Source organism: Talpa occidentalis, unplaced genomic scaffold (genome assembly GCF_014898055.3).
Source record: "Talpa occidentalis isolate TD23 unplaced genomic scaffold, MPIMG_talOcc4v2.1 talOcc4.2, whole genome shotgun sequence".
NCBI lineage: Eukaryota > Metazoa > Chordata > Mammalia > Eulipotyphla > Talpidae > Talpa > Talpa occidentalis.
In genome coordinates, this window is record NW_023602073.1 from 47,530,955 (window position 1) to 47,550,039 (window position 19,085).

General features: G+C 45.4%; 1 protein-coding gene across 6 annotated transcripts in view; it reads right to left on the reverse strand.

Annotated features, from left to right (window-relative positions):
* Positions 1-19,085, reverse strand: part of LOC119252191 (patr class I histocompatibility antigen, A-126 alpha chain-like) — a 54,349-nt gene that overhangs the window by 6,432 nt on the left and 28,832 nt on the right. For 4 of the 6 annotated variants that reach the window (XR_008553181.1, XR_008553180.1, XR_008553182.1 and 1 more), the window contains exons 2-8: positions 11,537-11,683; positions 10,942-11,297; positions 10,440-10,715; positions 9,602-9,877; positions 9,360-9,482; positions 8,924-8,956; positions 4,941-5,094 (exon numbers count right to left, since the gene is read on the reverse strand). Coding sequence is in view for 3 of the 6 variants with exons in the window: in XM_054698648.1 (XP_054554623.1) it covers positions 4,979-5,094; positions 8,924-8,956; positions 9,360-9,482; positions 9,602-9,877; positions 10,440-10,715; positions 10,942-11,297; positions 11,537-11,683 (1,327 nt within the window). In the remaining 3 variants the exon portion in view is untranslated. Of the gene's footprint in view, positions 1-4,940; positions 5,095-8,207; positions 8,789-8,923; positions 8,957-9,359; positions 9,483-9,601; positions 9,878-10,439; positions 10,716-10,941; positions 11,298-11,535; positions 11,684-19,085 lie in introns of those variants that run through there. The other 2 variants (XM_054698647.1, XM_054698649.1) reach the window with 2 other exon arrangements.

The window sequence follows — 19,085 nt, forward strand, 5'->3', positions numbered from 1 at the left end:
ATGGTTGCCAGTCGTTATTTGACACCCTTTGACTGGGAGCAGATGGTTAAGTCTAACTTTCCTGGAGGTCCATATTTGTTGTGAAAAGCGAATTATAAGGATAAGGCAAAGAGACTGTTACGGGAGTATAACAGAGGCAAACTGAAAAGAAACAAACTAAACCATAAAATAATGATGGGGGAAGACAAGTGGCACAGCCCTCAAGATCAGGTAGCCCTCCCTGCCGCAGCACTGCACAGCATAAGAAATGCTGCCTTTCTTGCATGACAGAAGCTCCCAACTTCTGACATGAAAACTTCAGGCTTAACCAACATTAAACAAAAACCAGAAGAGACTTATCAGGATTTTTTGTCTCGACTAATAGACAGTATTAATAAGACCATTTCAAATACTGAGGCAGCCCAAATTCTTATCAAACAACTGGCATTTGAGAACGCCTCTCTCCTCTGTCAATCACTAATAAGACCTGTAAAAAAAAAAAAAAAAAAAAAACAGGGGACCTTAATGAATATGTTGGAGCTTGCTCGGAGATAATGCCATCTTATCTCCAGGGAGTCGCCATTGCTACAGCACTTAAAGGCCAGACCAGTGCTCAATGGTTTGCCACTTTAAATCAACAAAGCTACAGCTGAGATGCTGGCATTGGCCCAAACAATAACAGCTTCTGTTTTTCTTGTGGACAGCCAAGACATTTTGGCCAAAACTGTCCCACTAAAGCAAAACCTCCCAATTGTGACAACTACTTTCCCAACTATGCTCCAGTGTCTAAGATACAAAACAAAAAGTAAAATAAAACAAAACAAAAAAAAACAAACCTACAGTATTCATCAGATGATGAAATTATTTTTCAAAAATCAAAAATCAATCCCAGAGCCTGTACTAACCTCTTTGCAGAGGCATCGGCTCCCAACTACAAGACCATTCCAAAATCCAACCCAAATTTCCAGCCCGGACTTGGCTTGTAAAAAGATAAAAATAAAAACTCAAAAACAAGTAAGAAATAATGTGACATGATCTTATAAATTAAAGAAAAAATGCTTGAAACTTTTCCTGTTAATTATTTGGGGAGAAGGCTAGGTTCCCCCCGGTGGAGTTTTGCCATTTGTTTCTTTTAAAATAAATAAATAAATATATTGTATTACTTTGTAAAGTAATACAAAATGATTAAATATGACTATATAAAATGATATGGCTATAATATGACTAAGAGGTTTTTATTAAAATAGTATAAACCCACTACAGCCGATAGGTGGGGACTGCCCTTGGTCTCAACAAACAGCTGCCTGGACTTTTTCTCCGGTGTTAAGATCACTGGCAGGTCTCTACTGCCTTCCTGCAGTGGGGTACTGAACTTTTCTATTGTCCACCTTAAAAAACTATTTTGGTTCATTCTAGAACCAAAATAGAAAAAAAGTTCTATTTTCCTGTGTTTTTCTGATTTTAAAGTCTAAATTGTCAAAGGTAAAAACTGCTGAGTTACTTTGGACTTGCTAACAAGCTATACAAAATGTTTATTGGTTAAATAAAAGCTTTTAAATTTACTTATTGAACCTGTAAAAGGTTAAAAACTAACTATTTTTTAGTTATTAAAACTAACTAACCTGGTAAAATATAAAGTAATAATACAGATATTTTTGAGCTAAATTCTAAACCTCAAATTTTAATAAAAGCCTAAAAACAGACAGACTGACTAAAATTTACCTCTTCTCCTGTTATTAAGATAACAATGTTCTTTTATGTTTTAAAATATGCTTGTTCTCAGTGAGATAAAGCATTAACAACCTAAAGCCAAAAAATCATTTCTTAAAAGTATGAACTCCAAAAATATTTTCTTATTTAAAAAAGTTAGTAAAAACTGCAGTGACTGTTGTGGTCTGGAGCCCAAGGTCCTTGGTAATAATTAAAATTAGACACAATCTCTGTACAAATTTTAGCTTTTAATTCATTAAAAGCCTCAGTATCTTTACACATATTGATAAAATAACTATCTCTTAAAATATACACACATGGCCAAAATTTTAAATGTATATCAAAAAATCTGTGTCTGTTTGTGTCTGTCTTTGTGGTTTTGTTTTGTTTTGTTTTTTACCTCCAAAGGACCAATTATAAATGGCACCTATATAAGTTTTCACAAAAAAAATTTGAGATCATGATCCAAAATTTTTAATATACAAAAACTAGTTCAAATTTTATAATATAATTCAAAGCATATATGCCTTAAAGTTATAATGTTAAATATTAATAATCTACTGTTTAAATATATCTTTAAAGTATTTTTCTTTCCTTGACTAAAAATGTATATATATATATATATATATATATATATGTACTTACATATGCAAATTTTTTTGTCATATTAACTTTACCAAGTAAAACCAAGCCACACTGTTTTTAAGCCAATTTTAAAAAAACTGCAATGTTTAAAGTAACATTTTGGGGTGGCAAACACACAAAGCACCTCCTTGTGTTCTGGACTACTGAAAAAAAATACACCATCATAATTTGTTACAAGTTTTAGTGGTGTCTAAAAAAAAAGGGGGAGTAGTTTTGTCTTAAAATTAAAATGTCTGGTTGTGACAAAATGTGAAAAAATTTTAAATAAGCTAAAATTAAGGGTATGTAGTAAGTCGTAAAAGGTTTGAGGGAAAGTAAATTTTATTTGCCTTGATTTATAAAACCTGCAAATAATGGGTTTAAAGAAAAACAATAATATGTGTTAAAAATTTGACTGTATTGCATTATTTGATCAATTTATTCATATAATGAAAAAAAGACTAATTAATACCAAAGCCTACTTTCATGCGGTCACACAGGCCATTTCAGTAAAAATTGCCCTCAAAAATCAAAAATTACTTCAAAAAAAACTAATTCTCCTAACGCTGCAGCTTCTCCTAAAACCTTATGTTCCTAGCTTTAAAAAATTAAGTTATGTATATGTCTCTGTAGACACCTTTTCTCATTTAATTATGGCTACAGCTCAAATAGAAAAAGCCTTTAAAGATGTGTCTCAACATTTAATGTTTTGTTTTGCTTATACAAAAAAGCCTAAGACTATTAAGACAAATAATGCACTACTTACACCTCCTCTGCCTTCAAAATTTTTTTTAATTCATTTAACTTGTGGAAGAGGCTATGCTTGTATTTTTCTACAGGACACTGATTCACCCATCTGGATCCCCAATAGACTAATCCAGTACATTGGTTTCTCCTCTTCACCAATTGCAACTTGAGAAGTCACAAATCAGTCCTACTTCGTCACCAACTTCTGCCACGCTGTGCAGCAACACGCCTCCTCTGTTCCCTTGTGTGAAACCTTGCTTGTTGATTTAAATAGTGCTTGGGATAATGTAGACAAATTGTTTTTGTAATTGTTTATCAACCTCCTTATGTTATACTGCCTGTAAATCTAAAAAATATTGGTATGATGATTTTAATATTTATGCTTTTAAATAAAAAATTTTAAGACTCACTTAAATGTTCTAGAGGAGACATTTTTGTATATTGGTAATCAAATTCAGCATACCAAAATTTGCTTAAACCACTACATGTCACTCTAATTACAAATCAATTTGTGTTACTCCACTTGTTTATAATTCCTCTTCTGTTTCATGGTATAATGTTAAAAATCATTTGCTAAAGGTTTGAAATAATACAAATGCTTCCTTAAATCTTGGTTATCTTCAGGATTATATTAAAACAATTAGTTTAACTTATGTATCTCTTTAACTCCAGCAGAGATTGCTGATTCCTTCTTGACCTCCTTACAGCACTACACCACTAAAGCTGCCTGGTTCCCATCATTTATTACTATAGGTATTATTTTGCTTGTCACCATAATTATCTTGTTTCTTTTCCCATTGTTTGCCAAATTACTTTTCTGTGCCATCAACCAAACACATATTAAGTTAAAAATAATGCGGATAATGGCCAAAAACAAAAAAAGGGAAAATTCCCGAGGGCCTTACTGCCCCAGCCAAATAAGACACTGACAAGCAGCTAAGAAAAAGGTCCTCACACCGTGGGGCCAAAGATTTCCAAACAGTCTCACACCGTGGGGCTAAAAATTCCTTGTGACTCACATCATGGGGCTGAAGATTCCTTGTGCCTCACACTGTGGGGCTGAAGATTAATCTATAACCTATAAGCATCCCTTTGCTTTTAGTTCTTGGTCATATAAAAAAAAAACTTCTCAGAAAGCACATTGGACAATAAATTATACATATAAAATACTGTAAGTAAATGGCACAAAGAAATACCTGCTTAAAAATTAAACACTGTAAATTTGGCCTGCCTGACAATGGGAAAGAGTTTGTTACACTTGAGCATGCCTGACAAACAACCCAGGACAACAATTACAGTAAGTCCTTCTTTTGCTTTTTTTAAAAGCTTCTTGGGAAAGTTTTTAAATAAAGTTAATTGTGTTAAGTTTCTTGGTAGAAAACCCTGCTAGCTGATAACCACAAAGCAGCTGGTCTCTGACTAAAGGCCATTTAAATAAAAAAATCTTTTAATGTTTAGGCTTTAGCTAATAGAAGTGTACTGGCAGCTATCAACTGTCTTAAGTATTTGTCTAGACAAAACTAATAAATTTTAGTGTAAGGTTTAATTTTTTAATCTATTAACCTTAAAGGTAGCCTTCTTATTGAAAACACATAACAGGAAAAAAATGCACTAATTGCTTTTGCTTTGCTTCTATGCATATGATAATGCAATCTCACTGCTTACTAAAAATAAATAAATAAAGACTTACTAAGACCCTCGGGGACAGACATATTAACACAAAACATTGAGTGTGTCTGATCCATTCCTCAATTGCGCCGACACCATCCCATCCTTCAGGAACCCCTGAAACCCAGTTTGCCAAGGCTGGTCTTTGACACTCCCCCAATGCCCGGATCTTGTCAAGAGACAGCATGGGTAGTGCTGCCTACTGCACTCACCAGCTTCCGGGTTGTGTTTGGAGCAGGGCTGCAGAAGGTCACAGTGTTTGGTGGGAGTCGCTCCGCAGGGTCATTCTGGTTTGTGATCGTAAATTGTTCCGACGTCTAGGACGACCTGACGTATCTGGGGAGTGTTGTTCCCTCAGAAAAACACCTGCAAATTTGACAGCAGTAGGGTAGTAAGGATGACAGTAGAGGGTCCCACCCAGACAGGTTTGAGTGGTTCTTTTTCCAGTCATTTATCCAGACTCAGTCCCCAGGTTTGTGGGGAGGAACTGGGGATCCCAGGGGAACAGGGCCCTCTGGGTGACAGTTTCATTAACCTTGTGTAGGACATTACTAAGGAGCTGCAGCTGCCGATTTAGTCCCAGTTCGCTAGTGTGTCCCCTCACCACAGACACAACAGGGGAGGCCGGCCAAACAAAATCTCAAAGGGGGTGTAGCCACTGGCATTTAGATGCACCGAATTCTGAGAAGCACTAAGGGGAAAAGGTCCACCCAGGACAAACCTTTTTCCTGGCAAAACTTTCCCAGAGTCGTTTAATGGCTCAGGAGTCATGTTCTACTGTCTCTGAACTCTGTGGCCGATAGGCGGGAAGATTCCATGTAATGTGAAGTAAGCAAGTCAGGTGACTGGTGATTTCAGCAGCAAAGGCTGGGCCAGTATCACTGCCAATAGTCACAGGGACCCTGTATCTAGGAATTATTTCCCTTACAAGAGCTTTGGTGACTTCTCGGGCCTTCTCCCTTCTAGAGGGGACGCTTCTACCCACCCAGAGAAGGTGCAGATCACAACAAGCAAATATCTGTAGCCTCTGCAAGGCTTGATTTTTGTGAAGTCCACCTACAGGGCCTTAAAAGGGAGGAGCCTATGTGCTGTACACAAATCTGGCACCTGAAGAAGCAAACTGAAGGAACAAGAGTTTATCTGTCTGGTAGGAACCATCACTCCTCTGGTGTTTTCGCCTTTTTTTTTTTTAATTTGTTATTTTATTTTTATTTTTTTATTATTTTTAAATTATTTATTTTTTACATCATTTTTCATTTTTAAACAATATTTGCTTCCCCCCACCCTGTGTAGTCCCCATAGAATTTCCTTCCCCTATGCACCCATGCACCATCAACTCAGTCCCTTGTGCTCTTCTCTCCCTCCCTCTGATCCTTCTCCCTCCTCCTCCTCTGCAGGATGTCTCTGGCTTATAATTGCCTATTTTTGTTTTGTTGTGTTCATATTGCTATTATTTTTTTACACTGATGTCTTATTTTGTTCTCCTATATTCCAGCTATAAGTGAAACCATCTGATATTTCTCCTTTTCCTACTGACTTATTTCACTGAGCATAATTCCTTCTAGCTCCATCCATGTTGCTGCAAATGGCATGAGTTTATCTTTTTAATGGTTGAGTAACATTAAGAATGGCACATATAAAAAAAATAGCAACAACAAATGTTGGCAAGGATGTGATGAAAAAAGAACTCTCCTGTACTGCTGGTGGGAGTGCAAACTGGTCCAACCACTATGGAGATTTCTTGACCTACTAAACATAAAGCTTCCATATGATCCAGCAATTCCACTCCTAGATATTTACCCAAAGGACACAGAAACACTGATTCAAAAGAACACCTGTACCCCTATGTTTATTGCAGCACTATTTACAATAGGTAAAACCTGGAAATAACCAAATGCCCAAAAATAGATGACTGGATCAAGAAGATATGGAATATATACACAATGGAATATTCTCCTTTATTTTTGACGCAAGCTCTCTTTCATCTCAGCTTGGGTGTAGTTGCCGGCGCAGGTCCTGAGCCTGAGGACTGGGGGCTCCAGGCCACAGAGGCAGCAGGTGATATCTCAGCTGAGCCACCATGAGGGCCCAAGGCAAGCACTGTGGAGTTGCTGACGGACGAGGGGATGGCAGTATTCAGCAAGGAGGAGCTGGTGTAGCGTCTACAGCAGGAGGCAGCGGTGCACCTGGCCACTCTGGAGCAGCGAGGCCACCTCATCTAGGTGAGTCGGCAGTTGCAGAGCCACCGAGGCCAAATCTGCAACTCATGCAATTTAATTGGCACCTGCAGGCTGAGAACCCCGGGATGCGTGACCTCTGCTGCTTTTTTGCATAGGCATCAAACTGTGTGCTGGGGGCTGCTCTCAGGGACCCCAGCATCCCAGGAGGTGAGGACCTGGGTAGTTGTTGGCAGAAGCTGGCTGAGCAGGAGGGCTACCAGGAGGAGGAGCTCTGCCTGGCATTGGGCGAGGAATGGGGGGCCCACAGCAGTCCCTGTAGCATGGGGAGGTAGCCTCTGGCACCAGGCTGGCATCTAAGTTTGTCTTGCCCCCATGCTGGCCCCACGACCTGGACTAAGGACCAGTTTTCTTTGTACTGACTCCCGCCTGAATTGTTCCCCAAACACCAGGATTGTGCTAGGCCTGTAGATGTGGACGCCACCCCAGTCCAGGGGCCGCTGGCTTTGGAGGGTCCTGATCAGGGAACAAAAACCTCACAGCAATTTCCCGAGAGAAATCAGAGGGCACTCAGAGAAGTAGAAAGCGAGAGATTTAATTGCCACACCGGCAGGCACAGTGGGGTCATTCTTCATTGTTTGGGAATTGGTTCAAAGGAGTCATGGCTCCACCTCAGACAAGCAGTGCAGTATACCCAGCACTTCTCCGCTCCAGCAAGCAGCAGAACCAAAGTGGTAGACTCCCCCAAGCAGCAGGCTTGGGAAACATCCTGCTTCAGGTTATCATTGTGTTTTAAATAAAGGGGTTGTGAATGGATCAAGAAGGCATGATCCATATACACAGTGGAATACTACTCAGTGATCAAAAACATAAACTCATGCCATTTGGGATATATGGATGGGGCAGGAAGGGATACTGAGCTTGATATGTCAGAAGGAAAAAATAACTATCAGAAGGGCTTCCCTGGTGGCGCAGCGGTTGAGCGCTGGGTTGCGAAGCTGCCCGCGGCCTCTGCCGCGCAGGTTCGATCCCCGGCTGCTCCCTGGCCACCGGAGGAGGGTCCCACATGGCGCGCAGACCTCTCTTGCCGCCCTCTGCTCCCCTCAGCAGTGTGCTTCGGTCCTTCTGCCTCTGCTCCCTGCTCTGGCTCTGGTGAGTTCTCTCACCCTCCCGCGCTTCTGACTGTACCCAGTGCATGTATAAACAAACAAACAAACAAATAAATAAATAAAACATGCCTCTATTTAAAAAAAATAAAATAAATAAATAAATAAAATTACAAAATCTTAAAAAAAAAAAAAATAACTATCAGATGGTTTCCCTTATATGTAGGATATACAGAAATCAAACAAAGGGTCAGAATAAAGACAAAACTTGCAGCCTGATCCTAGATCTGAGGCCTACAGCAGGGGAAAGGGAGAGAGATGATTCCAAACAGGGGAGGGAAGAGCACAAGAGACTGTAATGATGGATCATGGGTGCTATGGTGGTGAGAGAACTATAGGTATGATATCTGAGAGAGAAATCAAATATTATACAAAAATTAACAATGATATAAGAGAATAAATAGATTTAATAAAAATTTTATATCAATCACTGACAGCTAGAAAACAAATAAAATTAAATAAAGCAGAGGATCCTGAAGTTACAAAATGGGGGTAAGAGAAATCCTATAACATTCAGTCCCACACAAGGCAGAGCTCTCATTCTATGATGGAAAATAATATTGAAGAAATTCGGGTGAGTTACACTAAGTGATAACATTCTCAATAGTCCACTGAATCCTAAGACTGTCCCACTCAAAGCTCCCCACAACCTGGACCCATCCTCTGCTGTGTCCCAGGGGGTGAAAGATATACCAGAGTCCTGGGTGCTGTTGCTGCCTGAAGAAGCACAGAAGAGACCTGGTCAGAGCCCAGAGATGAGATCCTCAGAGGAACTGATGAGGGTGACTCTCCCTAGAGTTCCCTCTACGCTGTCCTCAGGGGCTCAGGACCCAACCCCTGATCCACACTTACCTGCACCCTGAGTGTCGCTGATTGCTTGTCCCCCTGTGGGAAGAAACATCATGTGAGACAAGGGAGGAGTCAGGTGACAAGTCCTAAAGGAATCCCCAAGTCTAGGTGAGAGGGAAGTTTCTAGAACTGTGACTGAAGACCCAGGTCAGGACTGGGATATATGAAGAATGGATATGAGAGGGAATTGGAGTCTTTCCTCAGCTGGGTCCTTTCCCTGTGACATTTCCCGGGAAACAGATCCCCATCATCACAGTTATAAGGTGAACCATTGGTGATTCATTTTAAAAGTGCTTTACAAAGAGTGAGTGTTCACAATCAGCTCCAGAATGAGCAACACATGTGTGTGGATCATATTCCCTAGTAACCAGGAAGGGCAAGTTCTCCCTGGGACATGAAAGCCCCCATGAAAGCCCCCAGCCCCCACTCCCTTCCCTACCTGAGCGCTTCTTCCTCCACCACCTCACAGCTGCAGCCACCGCAGCTCCAGTGAGCACAGCTCCAAGGAGAACCAGGCCAACAATGAGGCCCGTGTTGGGGATGGAGGACTGAGGAGGGGGCACTGGAAGGGAAGGGAAGGTGAGACCCTGAGGACCAGCCTCATCCTGACCATCTGAAGGTCTCATAAAGGGTTCCTGATTCCTCTGAGCAGAAGCCCAGTGCCCACATCCCCCTCCTTACCCCAAGTCAGGACTGTAGGCTCCAAGAGCCCCTCATGCTGCACATGGCATGTGTATCTCTGCTCCTCTCCAGAAGGCACCACCACAGCCGCCCACTTCTGGAAGGTTCCATTCCCCCCAGGCCTGGTCGCCACCAGCTCTGTGTCCTGGGTCAGGTTCTCCCCATCACGCTGCCAGGTCAGGGTGATGTCCGCAGGGTAGAAGCCCAGGGCCCAGCACTTCAGTGTGACCTTCTGGTCAGAGGTGGGGTTTTGGGTCACTTGTGTTTTGGGCGGCTCTGAGGAGAAGGATCAGAAAATTCACATTGGGTTTCCTCTATGGATACTGAAGCAACCTCACTGACCATCCTCAGAATGGACATCATGATTGGTTTGGAGGCAGGAAGCACAAAGTCCAGAAACCAGCCTAGTCTGGGGAATCTGGGATAATCAGGTGAGAGCCCAGGGTAGGAGGATGCAGGTCTCTAAGGAGAACACAGACTTTTGCTCCTGACCTAGCTGGAGGGTGCATAACACAGAAAGGCAGGAGTCAGATCCAGAAATGTTCTCAGACCAAAAACAAGACCTTAAAAGAGAAACTCATGGTTCCCAGGATGGCTGCCGGGTCACAAGGATCAGGGAAGTTATTTCAGGATGGCCTCCCTCCCTCAGGAGAGACTGGATTCCTTAACCATCCAGAAAAGTGGTGTCTTCTGGGCGAGTCTCTCTCTAGCACAGAACATGAAACCCAGGGGGACTCTCCCTCTCTGCCCAGAAAGCAGGTGCTGTTCTGCCCATTATTCCGTTTTCCCTGTGGGGCGCCATGAGAGGGGAGGTCCGAGGCCTTGTGGCCCCTCTTACCTGTGCGCTGCAGCACCTCTTTCCCCAGACTCAGGAATCTGAGGAGCCACAGGAAGCACCTGCTCTGCACACTGTGCCTGACGTGCTCGGCCCTCCCCTGCGCCTCCCACTCGCGCTGGGTGATCTGAGCCACCGAGTCCGCGGGGGTCCAGGAGCGCAGGTCCTCGCTCAGGGAGATGAAATCCGCGCCGTTGTAGGCGAACTGGTCATACCCGCCGAGGAGACGCAGGTCTGGGCCCACTTCACAGCCAAACATCCTCTGGAGGGTGTGAGACTCTGACACCCACCCCTGTGGTCAGCCCGGAGGTCACCCCGCGGTCACCCCCACCCACCCTAAATAAACCTAAACTGAAAGAACCGGCAGGACAGTCCCTTCCCCGTGGAGGGTCCTGGCAGATCCACCGGCCTCGAGGGATCAGTGGACCCTGAGACTCGGGACATCCCGGCCTCATGGTGGGAATGGGGGTGTGACCTGACCCTGGCCCCGCTCCGCGAAGCTCACCGTCCTCGCTCTGCTTGTAGCGGCCGCGCAGGTCCCTCAGGAGCGCTTCGAACCACTGTGCGCTGTTCCTTTGGTTCCGAGTCTCCTCATCCTGCTCCTCCTGCCCCACCTGCCCCGCCCAGGGCGCCCTTGGCTCCACACTCTGGCCCCGAGAGCTGATGTTGAACCGCCCGAACTGCGTGTCATCCACGTAGCCCACGGCGATGTAGCAGGGCTTCCCATTGTGGTTGTGGTTGCCATTGCCATTGCAGGACATGGCGGTGTAGAAAAGCTTCAGGGAGTGGGAGCTTGGGGGCGGGAGGGAGACCCGGGCTGACCCTCCTCTCAGCGTGGGCCCAGGGCCCAGGGAGATGGGCCTGGAGGGGAGAAAGGGGCGGGGCCGTGAGAGTGAAAAGGGGGGTGGGCCAAGAAGGGCCCAGACTCAGGGCCCAGAGCACTCAGGGGAGCGGGAGGGACAGAAGGGGCCAGAACACAACGGGCCTAAAAGGGAACAAGAGGTTGCGGGGAGATGAGCCTTTCCTGGGGTCCTGCACCCGCAGGGGGCTCCTTGCTCCTCCCTCCTGGAGCAACAGTGTCCAGCTGGACACGCACTCACCCGCCCAGGTCTCCATCAGGGCCAGGGGCCCCCAGAGCAGCAGCAGGAGGGTGAGGGGCATCACACTCCCATCCAGGGGCCTGGGGAGAAGGAGTCCAGGTCCTTGGAGATTTTGTAACTGGAGCAGGATGATGCTGATTGTCTTCCCTGGAAACCCCCAGGAAATGGGGAGAGAGAATGGGGGTGAGTGTGGGGTCAGCAAGGCTGCACCACCCCACAGAGCCTGTGAGAGGGAGACATGATGCTGTGACAGGGTGACTTCCACAGAAAGGGGAGGCTCAAAATTCCCTCCCCACCTTAGGGAGGAGTGGATTTGAGCTGAGAGAAGCAGCAGGTGGAGGAATGAAGAAACTAGGAGTATTTTCAGATAATTGTGAATATTCCAGCATGAATTAAAATGTACAGATGGTAGTTTCTCAAAGGTTACTTGCAAAGTGAAACCTGAAATAATTTCATGGACTATTTCCTCTTCTGTTACATTTCCATAGGCCTCTCTTGCATACTGGCTGGAACTTGTGCTAATGCATGATATTTTAAGGTGATACATTGTTTCACTAAGTTACATAGATTTTTAGTGTTAATTATACTGGAATCAAATGATTAAAAAAAGTTTTATATTTTAATCACAAATCCCAAAAGAAAAATTTGTACTGTAAATTGTCAAGTATTGATGCACTCATTTTTTCATAATTCTGGTTTTATCTGAGAACTTATATTTTATCAGGCAAAATTACTGTCAGTTGCCAATTGTTGATTTTCTACAAGAAACAGACATTCAACCTCTCCAGTGGCACAGCAGGTTGAGCACAGTGCTGTGAAGCTGTCCCCAGCCTCTGCAGCGCGGGTTATTGGACCAGGGAGATTCCCAAATGGTGCTGCAGACCTCTCCTGTCCCACCACCTGCTCCCCTCAGCATTGCTTTCAGTCTGTCTGCCTGTTCTGCTCCCCACTCTGTCTCTGATGAAGCCTCTCACCTTCCTGTGCCTCTGGCCTGTATCCCAGCTATTGTATAAATGATTTTTAAAAAACTTTAAAAAAAAAAAAAAAGAAACACAATCATTTTGAGAAAAGTGTCTGCTAATTAACCAAATTTAAAAGACCTTAGTTTTTGTCATTTATCCCTCAGGTAAGATTGGTGTTGCCCACAAATAAAAAGAGTCTAATTTGCTGCAGGGGGCCTTGCTGCCCCAGCCAGGTAAGACACTGGCAAGCAGCTAAGAAAAGGGGCCTCATACCATGGGGCCGAAGCTCAAAGAGCCTCACACCATGCGGCTGAAGTTTTAGCACCCCTTCATTTTTTTTTCTTGGTCATAAAAAAAGAAAAATTTATCAGAAAGTACATTGGGCAATAAATTATATATATATATCAGCATACTGTAAATAAATGGCACGGAAAAGTATCTGTTTAGAAATTAGTTATTACACAATTTGGCCCACTTGACAATGGGAGACAATTTATTGTACATGCCTGACAAGCAATCCAGCACAACAATTACAGTAAGTCCTGCTTTTGCTTTTTAAGAAGTTTCCTGTTTTCCAGAAGTTTCTTGGGAAAGTTTTTAAATGAAGTTATTTATGTTAAGGAGTTTCTAGGTAGAAAAAGTTCTGATAGCTGAGAAGCAGCTGGTCTCCGGCTGAAGGCCACTCGAATAAAAAGAATCTTTGGATGCTTAGGCTTTAGCTGATAGGGGTGTACCGACGGCTGTCAACTGTCTTAGGTAATTGTCTAGCTGAAATAATGAGTTTTAGTGTAAGGCTTAGTTTTTTTATCTATTAACCTTGAAGGCTACCGTCTAGCTGAGTCCTGGCAGAGCGAGAGGTCCATGGGAATAGAATACTCTGATTGTCTCTGTTTTATACATGATGATGTGATTTTTCTGCTTGCAAAAAATGAATAAATAAAGACTTGCTGAGCCCCTCAGCAGGAGAGAATTGCACCAAAAAGAAGAGTGCGGGTCTGCCTCATCCCCTTCCTTTCAGCCCTTAACATGTCGCCTAGGCCGTCTCATCCTTTCAGGAACCCCTGACACGACATTTTGCCGAGGCTGGCCACCAGCACTAATTCATCTCATACAAATATTTTCCTCGAGACTCAGTGCTTGGGGATGCTGCAGAAGTGTTCCATGTGTCCTTCCAGGTCAGCACACCAGATATTTTAAAATGTGGAGTTGAGGATGATGCAATAATGAAGATAACTTCTAATGCTTTTCCCAGGACATTTTCAAATGAAACTGGCTTTAATGTTTGTCTCTGCAGGTAAGTGCTGGTGAAGAATCACTACTTCAGCATGGTGCTATAAGCTCCACTATTACTAAATTTTACCAGCAAATGCCAAACAGTGAAAAGACAAATGGTGTCTAAGTGATGTTTTGAAAATAGTTTTACTTCATGGATCCCATGAAAGGCTCTGGGTGACTTCAAGGGCTCCACAGACCACACTTTGAGAAATGCTTTTCTCAGGAAACCAGGGAGCATCTCCCAAGTGTTCTCTGCCTTTGCCTCCTCTTCACTTCCCAGCATCCCTCTCCCAGGCTGGCTCCTGCCTCCCCAAGCTGCCTCCCCTGCAGATACAATGGGGAGCAGAGAGAGGACCCTGGAGACATGGAGCTTGCACTGTCAGGAGAGTTGAACACTGAATAAAGGTGACAAAGACACGTGTAAACCCGACCTGAGCTCTGTGCTGAAAGGAAGGAGCATGTTTGTTGTGAAAGCAGAGAAGCAGAAGCCCTAACTCTATTATCAATAGTATCAAGAGCTGAAAAAAAAATATTAAAAACAAATTAAGCATAATTTGATTTTTTATCTTCCCACAGCTGTCACTCCCGCACCGACACATGTGCTCTAGCCCCATAGACCAGCCTGTCCCCTCTGCCCTTAGCACCCCTCCATGTCCTGCCCCAGGATGCAATCATATTGAAGAGACCTGTAGCATAAACTGCCTCCTGGTCCTAGGCCCATCCTCACCCTCATTTGCTTTTCCCTCATTTATTTTGTGCTGAAGGAGACAGACCTCCCCAAAATGTTCAGAAAGGTGTCCCCAAGACAGGCCACTTTGGCTTTTGAATTATTTCCATCTGATGTTCATCAGGGGTTCATCTTAGGAAACAGTTACCACTTCTATAACTACCTGGTATGAAAATGGGTGGTCTTATCCAAAATTAGGGTTATTACCAGAAATGAGCTTTATATCCAAGAAACCTACCTATATGTCAGGGCAAACATAATCGTAGAATATCCGGTGTTCGTCATATGAGCCACCCTGTCCTTGCCATGTGACCCCCTCCTCTCTCCTGGGGTCCTAGGCCCCACCTCACTCCTTAGCTCAGGAGACGCACCCTCGTTACCCACACGGATTTCAGATACTCATTGAGAGGTAGATTCCTTATGCATATATAGGGAAAGTTGGTTATATTCTAGCAGAGAGAAGACCTAAAAGAAACTGTGTCTATCGACCAGGAAATTCCAACTAGTTAATAATACAAATGTCTAAAAGAATGGAGAGTGGAAATGATGAAAAAAATTCAAGAAAATCCCTGAGCACTCACAGATAAAATGTGCACGCTGAGTGTCCTACCCGGGTTCCTCCTACAGAGGATGAGCAGCCCCACACCATGACCCGCCCCAGGAACTTTCAGAAAGAGGCTGGAGAAGGACAGACCTTGGGGTCCTCAAGAGACAACTCAGGCCTGGAGGCCAGAAGACCCTGGAGCCAGGCCTGCCCCATTCTCAGGGGAATACAGCCCAGACCCCATGTCAGGTCCAGGTGAGGGAGGCGCTGGGGGCACAGACATTCACTTCAGCTGTTGGTGGTCTCAGGGGTTACTTTCCATGTCCCCCCTCTAGTGGGCAAAGGACACTAGTGGGCAAAGGGGAGACAAAGATGATGGACACTGAGAATAGGACATGGGAAAAGCAACCAGAGGGGAACAGGGACAGGTGAGAGGCCAAGGGTGAGGTGAGGGATCTGGGCCTTCAGCCCTGTCCAGGTGAGCAGGCCCCAGGCCCTGGAAGGCAGGACTGAGGCTGTGGGACAGGGGTCTGCCCAGGAGGAAGCAGGCAGAATAGCTGGTGTGTGTGATATGTCCATGGAGATTCTGACCCTGGGGTGGTCTTAGGGGTGATTAGGAATGAGCACAACAGGAACTAAGCTCATGAGGGAACAAGATAATTATAACTCCAGGGCCAGTAAAAAAAAAAAAAAAATCAATCCAAGAAAGAAAATCATCCTGGTCTACTCACTGCTAAGCTGTTGCTGGCTCTCAGGAGGTCATAATGATGCAAATTCTGGATCCTGGTGTGTATCTCAACAACCTGCCAGAGGGACTGCCAGGGGCAAATGCCTGTGCTGTGGATCTCAGAGATCACCTTAAGGCCTCTTGCCACTCAGAGCCAGCTCTCATGGCTTGGGCAAGAGGCCTGGGTGGTGTGGGCAGGGACTTCCCAAGATGCTTGCTTAAAACTTCAATGTGAAGGAGCAGAGAGCAGGGCAATCATCAGGGGCCCTAGAAAGGCTGCCAGGAAGGCAGTGACAAGCCTCCCTGGGGAGGAGGCTGCAGCTGTTCACCCAAGAGCTAAAGCACAAAGGACAAAGCAAGTCACCAGACCCTTCAGAACATGCCCCCGTGCTCTGTGGTGCCCAAGCCCTGACACAGGAAACAACTTTTCTGAAAGAAGACGTGATTCTGATCAAGGAGCACATTAAAAACGCTAACAAGACACATCTCAATCGATGCAGGTGTCGGTAGAGATGGACAAGGACAAGTCCAGAGAGCAGCTGCTGCAGAACCTCCTAGAAGCAGACGCGTGAGCATGTTGGGAGCTGATACTGAGGAGACATTGAAAACTCAGACAGAGCCGAGATTTCTGCTGGGTTGACAGCCTCGCGGAACAGATTAGTGGTGGTCTCTATCCTCTATCTACCTTATACCAGTCCACCTCAGAGTCTGTCTTCACAGCTTTCCTGTCCCCCCTGGACTGGCCCCTAGATCCCCTCCTTGTTTCCCTGCTCCCCCATTCAGGCACCCACAGATATTGTCCTGGAAGCTGGGAAAGGCTCCTCCTCCATGTCCTGGCATCTCACCAGCCCCTAAGACCCGCCCTCCAGGCAGGTGCCCCACTACATGTCAGACTCATGGAAAGGAATAGGGACAGGACAAGACTCTGCTGGTCATGGGTAAGGGTGACTAATCCACGGGATCTCTGCCCTCCAACATGTGGGGTCAGGTAACCTTCCCCCCACAATTCCGAGACCCAAAAAGGGTGCCTTTTGGCTACAGGTCAGAGATAACAAAAAAGGGGGTGCTTTTCCTGTCATTCTCTTCCAGGTGGGTAATGAGGCCTCCACTGCCTGCTCAACCCTGGACTGTGTCCTCGATCTTCTGAACTCCTGCCTGGCCAGCTCATAAACTAGAAAACAAAGAACTCCTGGCTGAAGTTGGGAGTATAAATTTCAATTCTTAAATCCACAACTGAGGCAGGAAGGAAAATACTGGAGACAAAAGTGAGAGACTCACAGCAGCTGATGGGGAAGCTACCTTTGTTCTCATGAGACCAAGTGAAACACAAGGACTTTGGGAAACTAATGTAAATCTTCTGTCCTCTAAAAGGGCCTCAAGGAACCAGGACATTTCAGCCACAAATGTCCAAAGAAACCGCCCAGGACCATGCCCTCTGTGCCATCCCACAGGGCGCTGGAAGAGGGACTGTCCCACTCTCTACAGAGGTAGGCGCAGCCCAAACCACATGCCAGACTGGAGGACAAACAGACCACAAGCTCTGGCTGTGAAGACCCCAGTGCAAGAGGAAAAGACCTTCTCTAAAGGAGCCTAGAGGTAAGACAGGCTCCCCCATGTACTATTTCTAAGGACAAGCCTCGGTGACCCCATAAACAACAAAGAGAGAGATCACCTTCCTGGTGAATACAGGGGCCACTTGCTCAGCCTTGCTCTGTTTTCCACCCCAACCTACTGGTCAGCTGTCCTCCTCACTGGCATCGATGCCAACCCAAGCCAGGTTACTTTACAGTGCCCACCCCTGCTCACTGCAAGGCTGATGTTATACACTGATGGTTGGTCTTGCCTTTCTGTCCCATTCCTGGGGCAAGATCACATAACCACATTCCAAGCCAGCCTCCAATCAGTCGTCTCCACAGTCAGCGTCCACATCAGGCAGACATGGACTTTACAGCCACAGACAGTGAGGATGGACAACCAATAAGGGCAGAGACGCCTAAAGATGCCTCTCCCCACGTGGACGCTGCAGACACAGGGGTAAGGTCAACTCCAGGGCGCCATTAGGGCTGCTCTTCTACCTGAGGGAGCAAGTGACCCACAGACCCCACCTCCTGAAACCCACTTCTCTGCTGGGGAAGAGAAGTCACATTTTCCCCTTTGCCTCCAGAGTCGCTGTGAGCAATAAAGTTGCTCTGTGCGCATTGTAAGATGGTGATTGTAGCGGCAAGATGGCCACAGTGCTGGTTCACCTATGATCCAAGCAGACTGGATAAAGGAGGGGTCCTGGAGCCCTCGGTGGCTTTCTCAAGCTTTTATTGAGCTTTACGTGTAGTGCAGCAACCAGGTACATGGCAGGCAGGAATGCCGGGAGGCCAGGACGCCAGTAGGCCTCCAAGCCCCCAGCTAGTCTCCACTCTGGGCTTCTCTGGCAATCTTTCTCCCCTTCTCTCTCCTGGCTCTCTCCTGCTTCTGCTTCAGCTTCTGCTGGGAAAATACCTCAATACTGCAGTCAAGGCCCACAGAAGTAAATAAGACAACTATAACAACGTAACAAGCAGGGCAATCCTAATCCGAGGAGGGCAGAAAAGCCTGAAAACCATTTACCCTATAGTGATAAATTGTTTCAATAATACTTATGAATGATAATGGTATGGTGGGGCAGGGGTTCAAGTGGGGCAGGGGTTCAAGTCTCAGTGCTATCAAGCTATTGCCAACCACTGCAACGCGATCAATCCCCAGCCAGGGAGCTGACCCACATGGCGCAGCTACCTCTCCTGTCTCATCTGCTGCTCCCCTCAGCAGTGTATTTCAGTCAGTCTGCCTGTTCTGCTCCCCACTCTGTCTCTGGTGAATCATCTCACCCCCTGCACCTCTGGCCTACACCCCAGTTCTTGTATGCATAAATAAATAAAAATAAATCTTTAAAAAATAATAACAGAGTTGAGGCCAACATGGCGACGGGGAAACACTGCAAGGAAGTGCTCCCATAAAGAAAAAGTTAATAGGGATGAAAAGCGGCAGGTCCCTGTGAGAACTGGGACACGGAAGATAAACAGGCGACTCTGCCAAACTTCCCGAAGAGGAAAGTTGCCATAAAAGAGGACGGAGAAGAGAGGAAAGCCCAGTACCCAGCTACCCTCCCCCAACCACAACTCTGTCCACTCTGCCCAACAGAAAGAAAAAAACAACAACAACGAGAACAAACTACACATCAAGTGGGACTGTGAGTGGAAGGGAACTATTGCACCCCGCAAATGGGAACTATGGAGAACCTGTCCGGAACTGCTGCGAATGTAAGCGAACTGCTCCTTATGCCA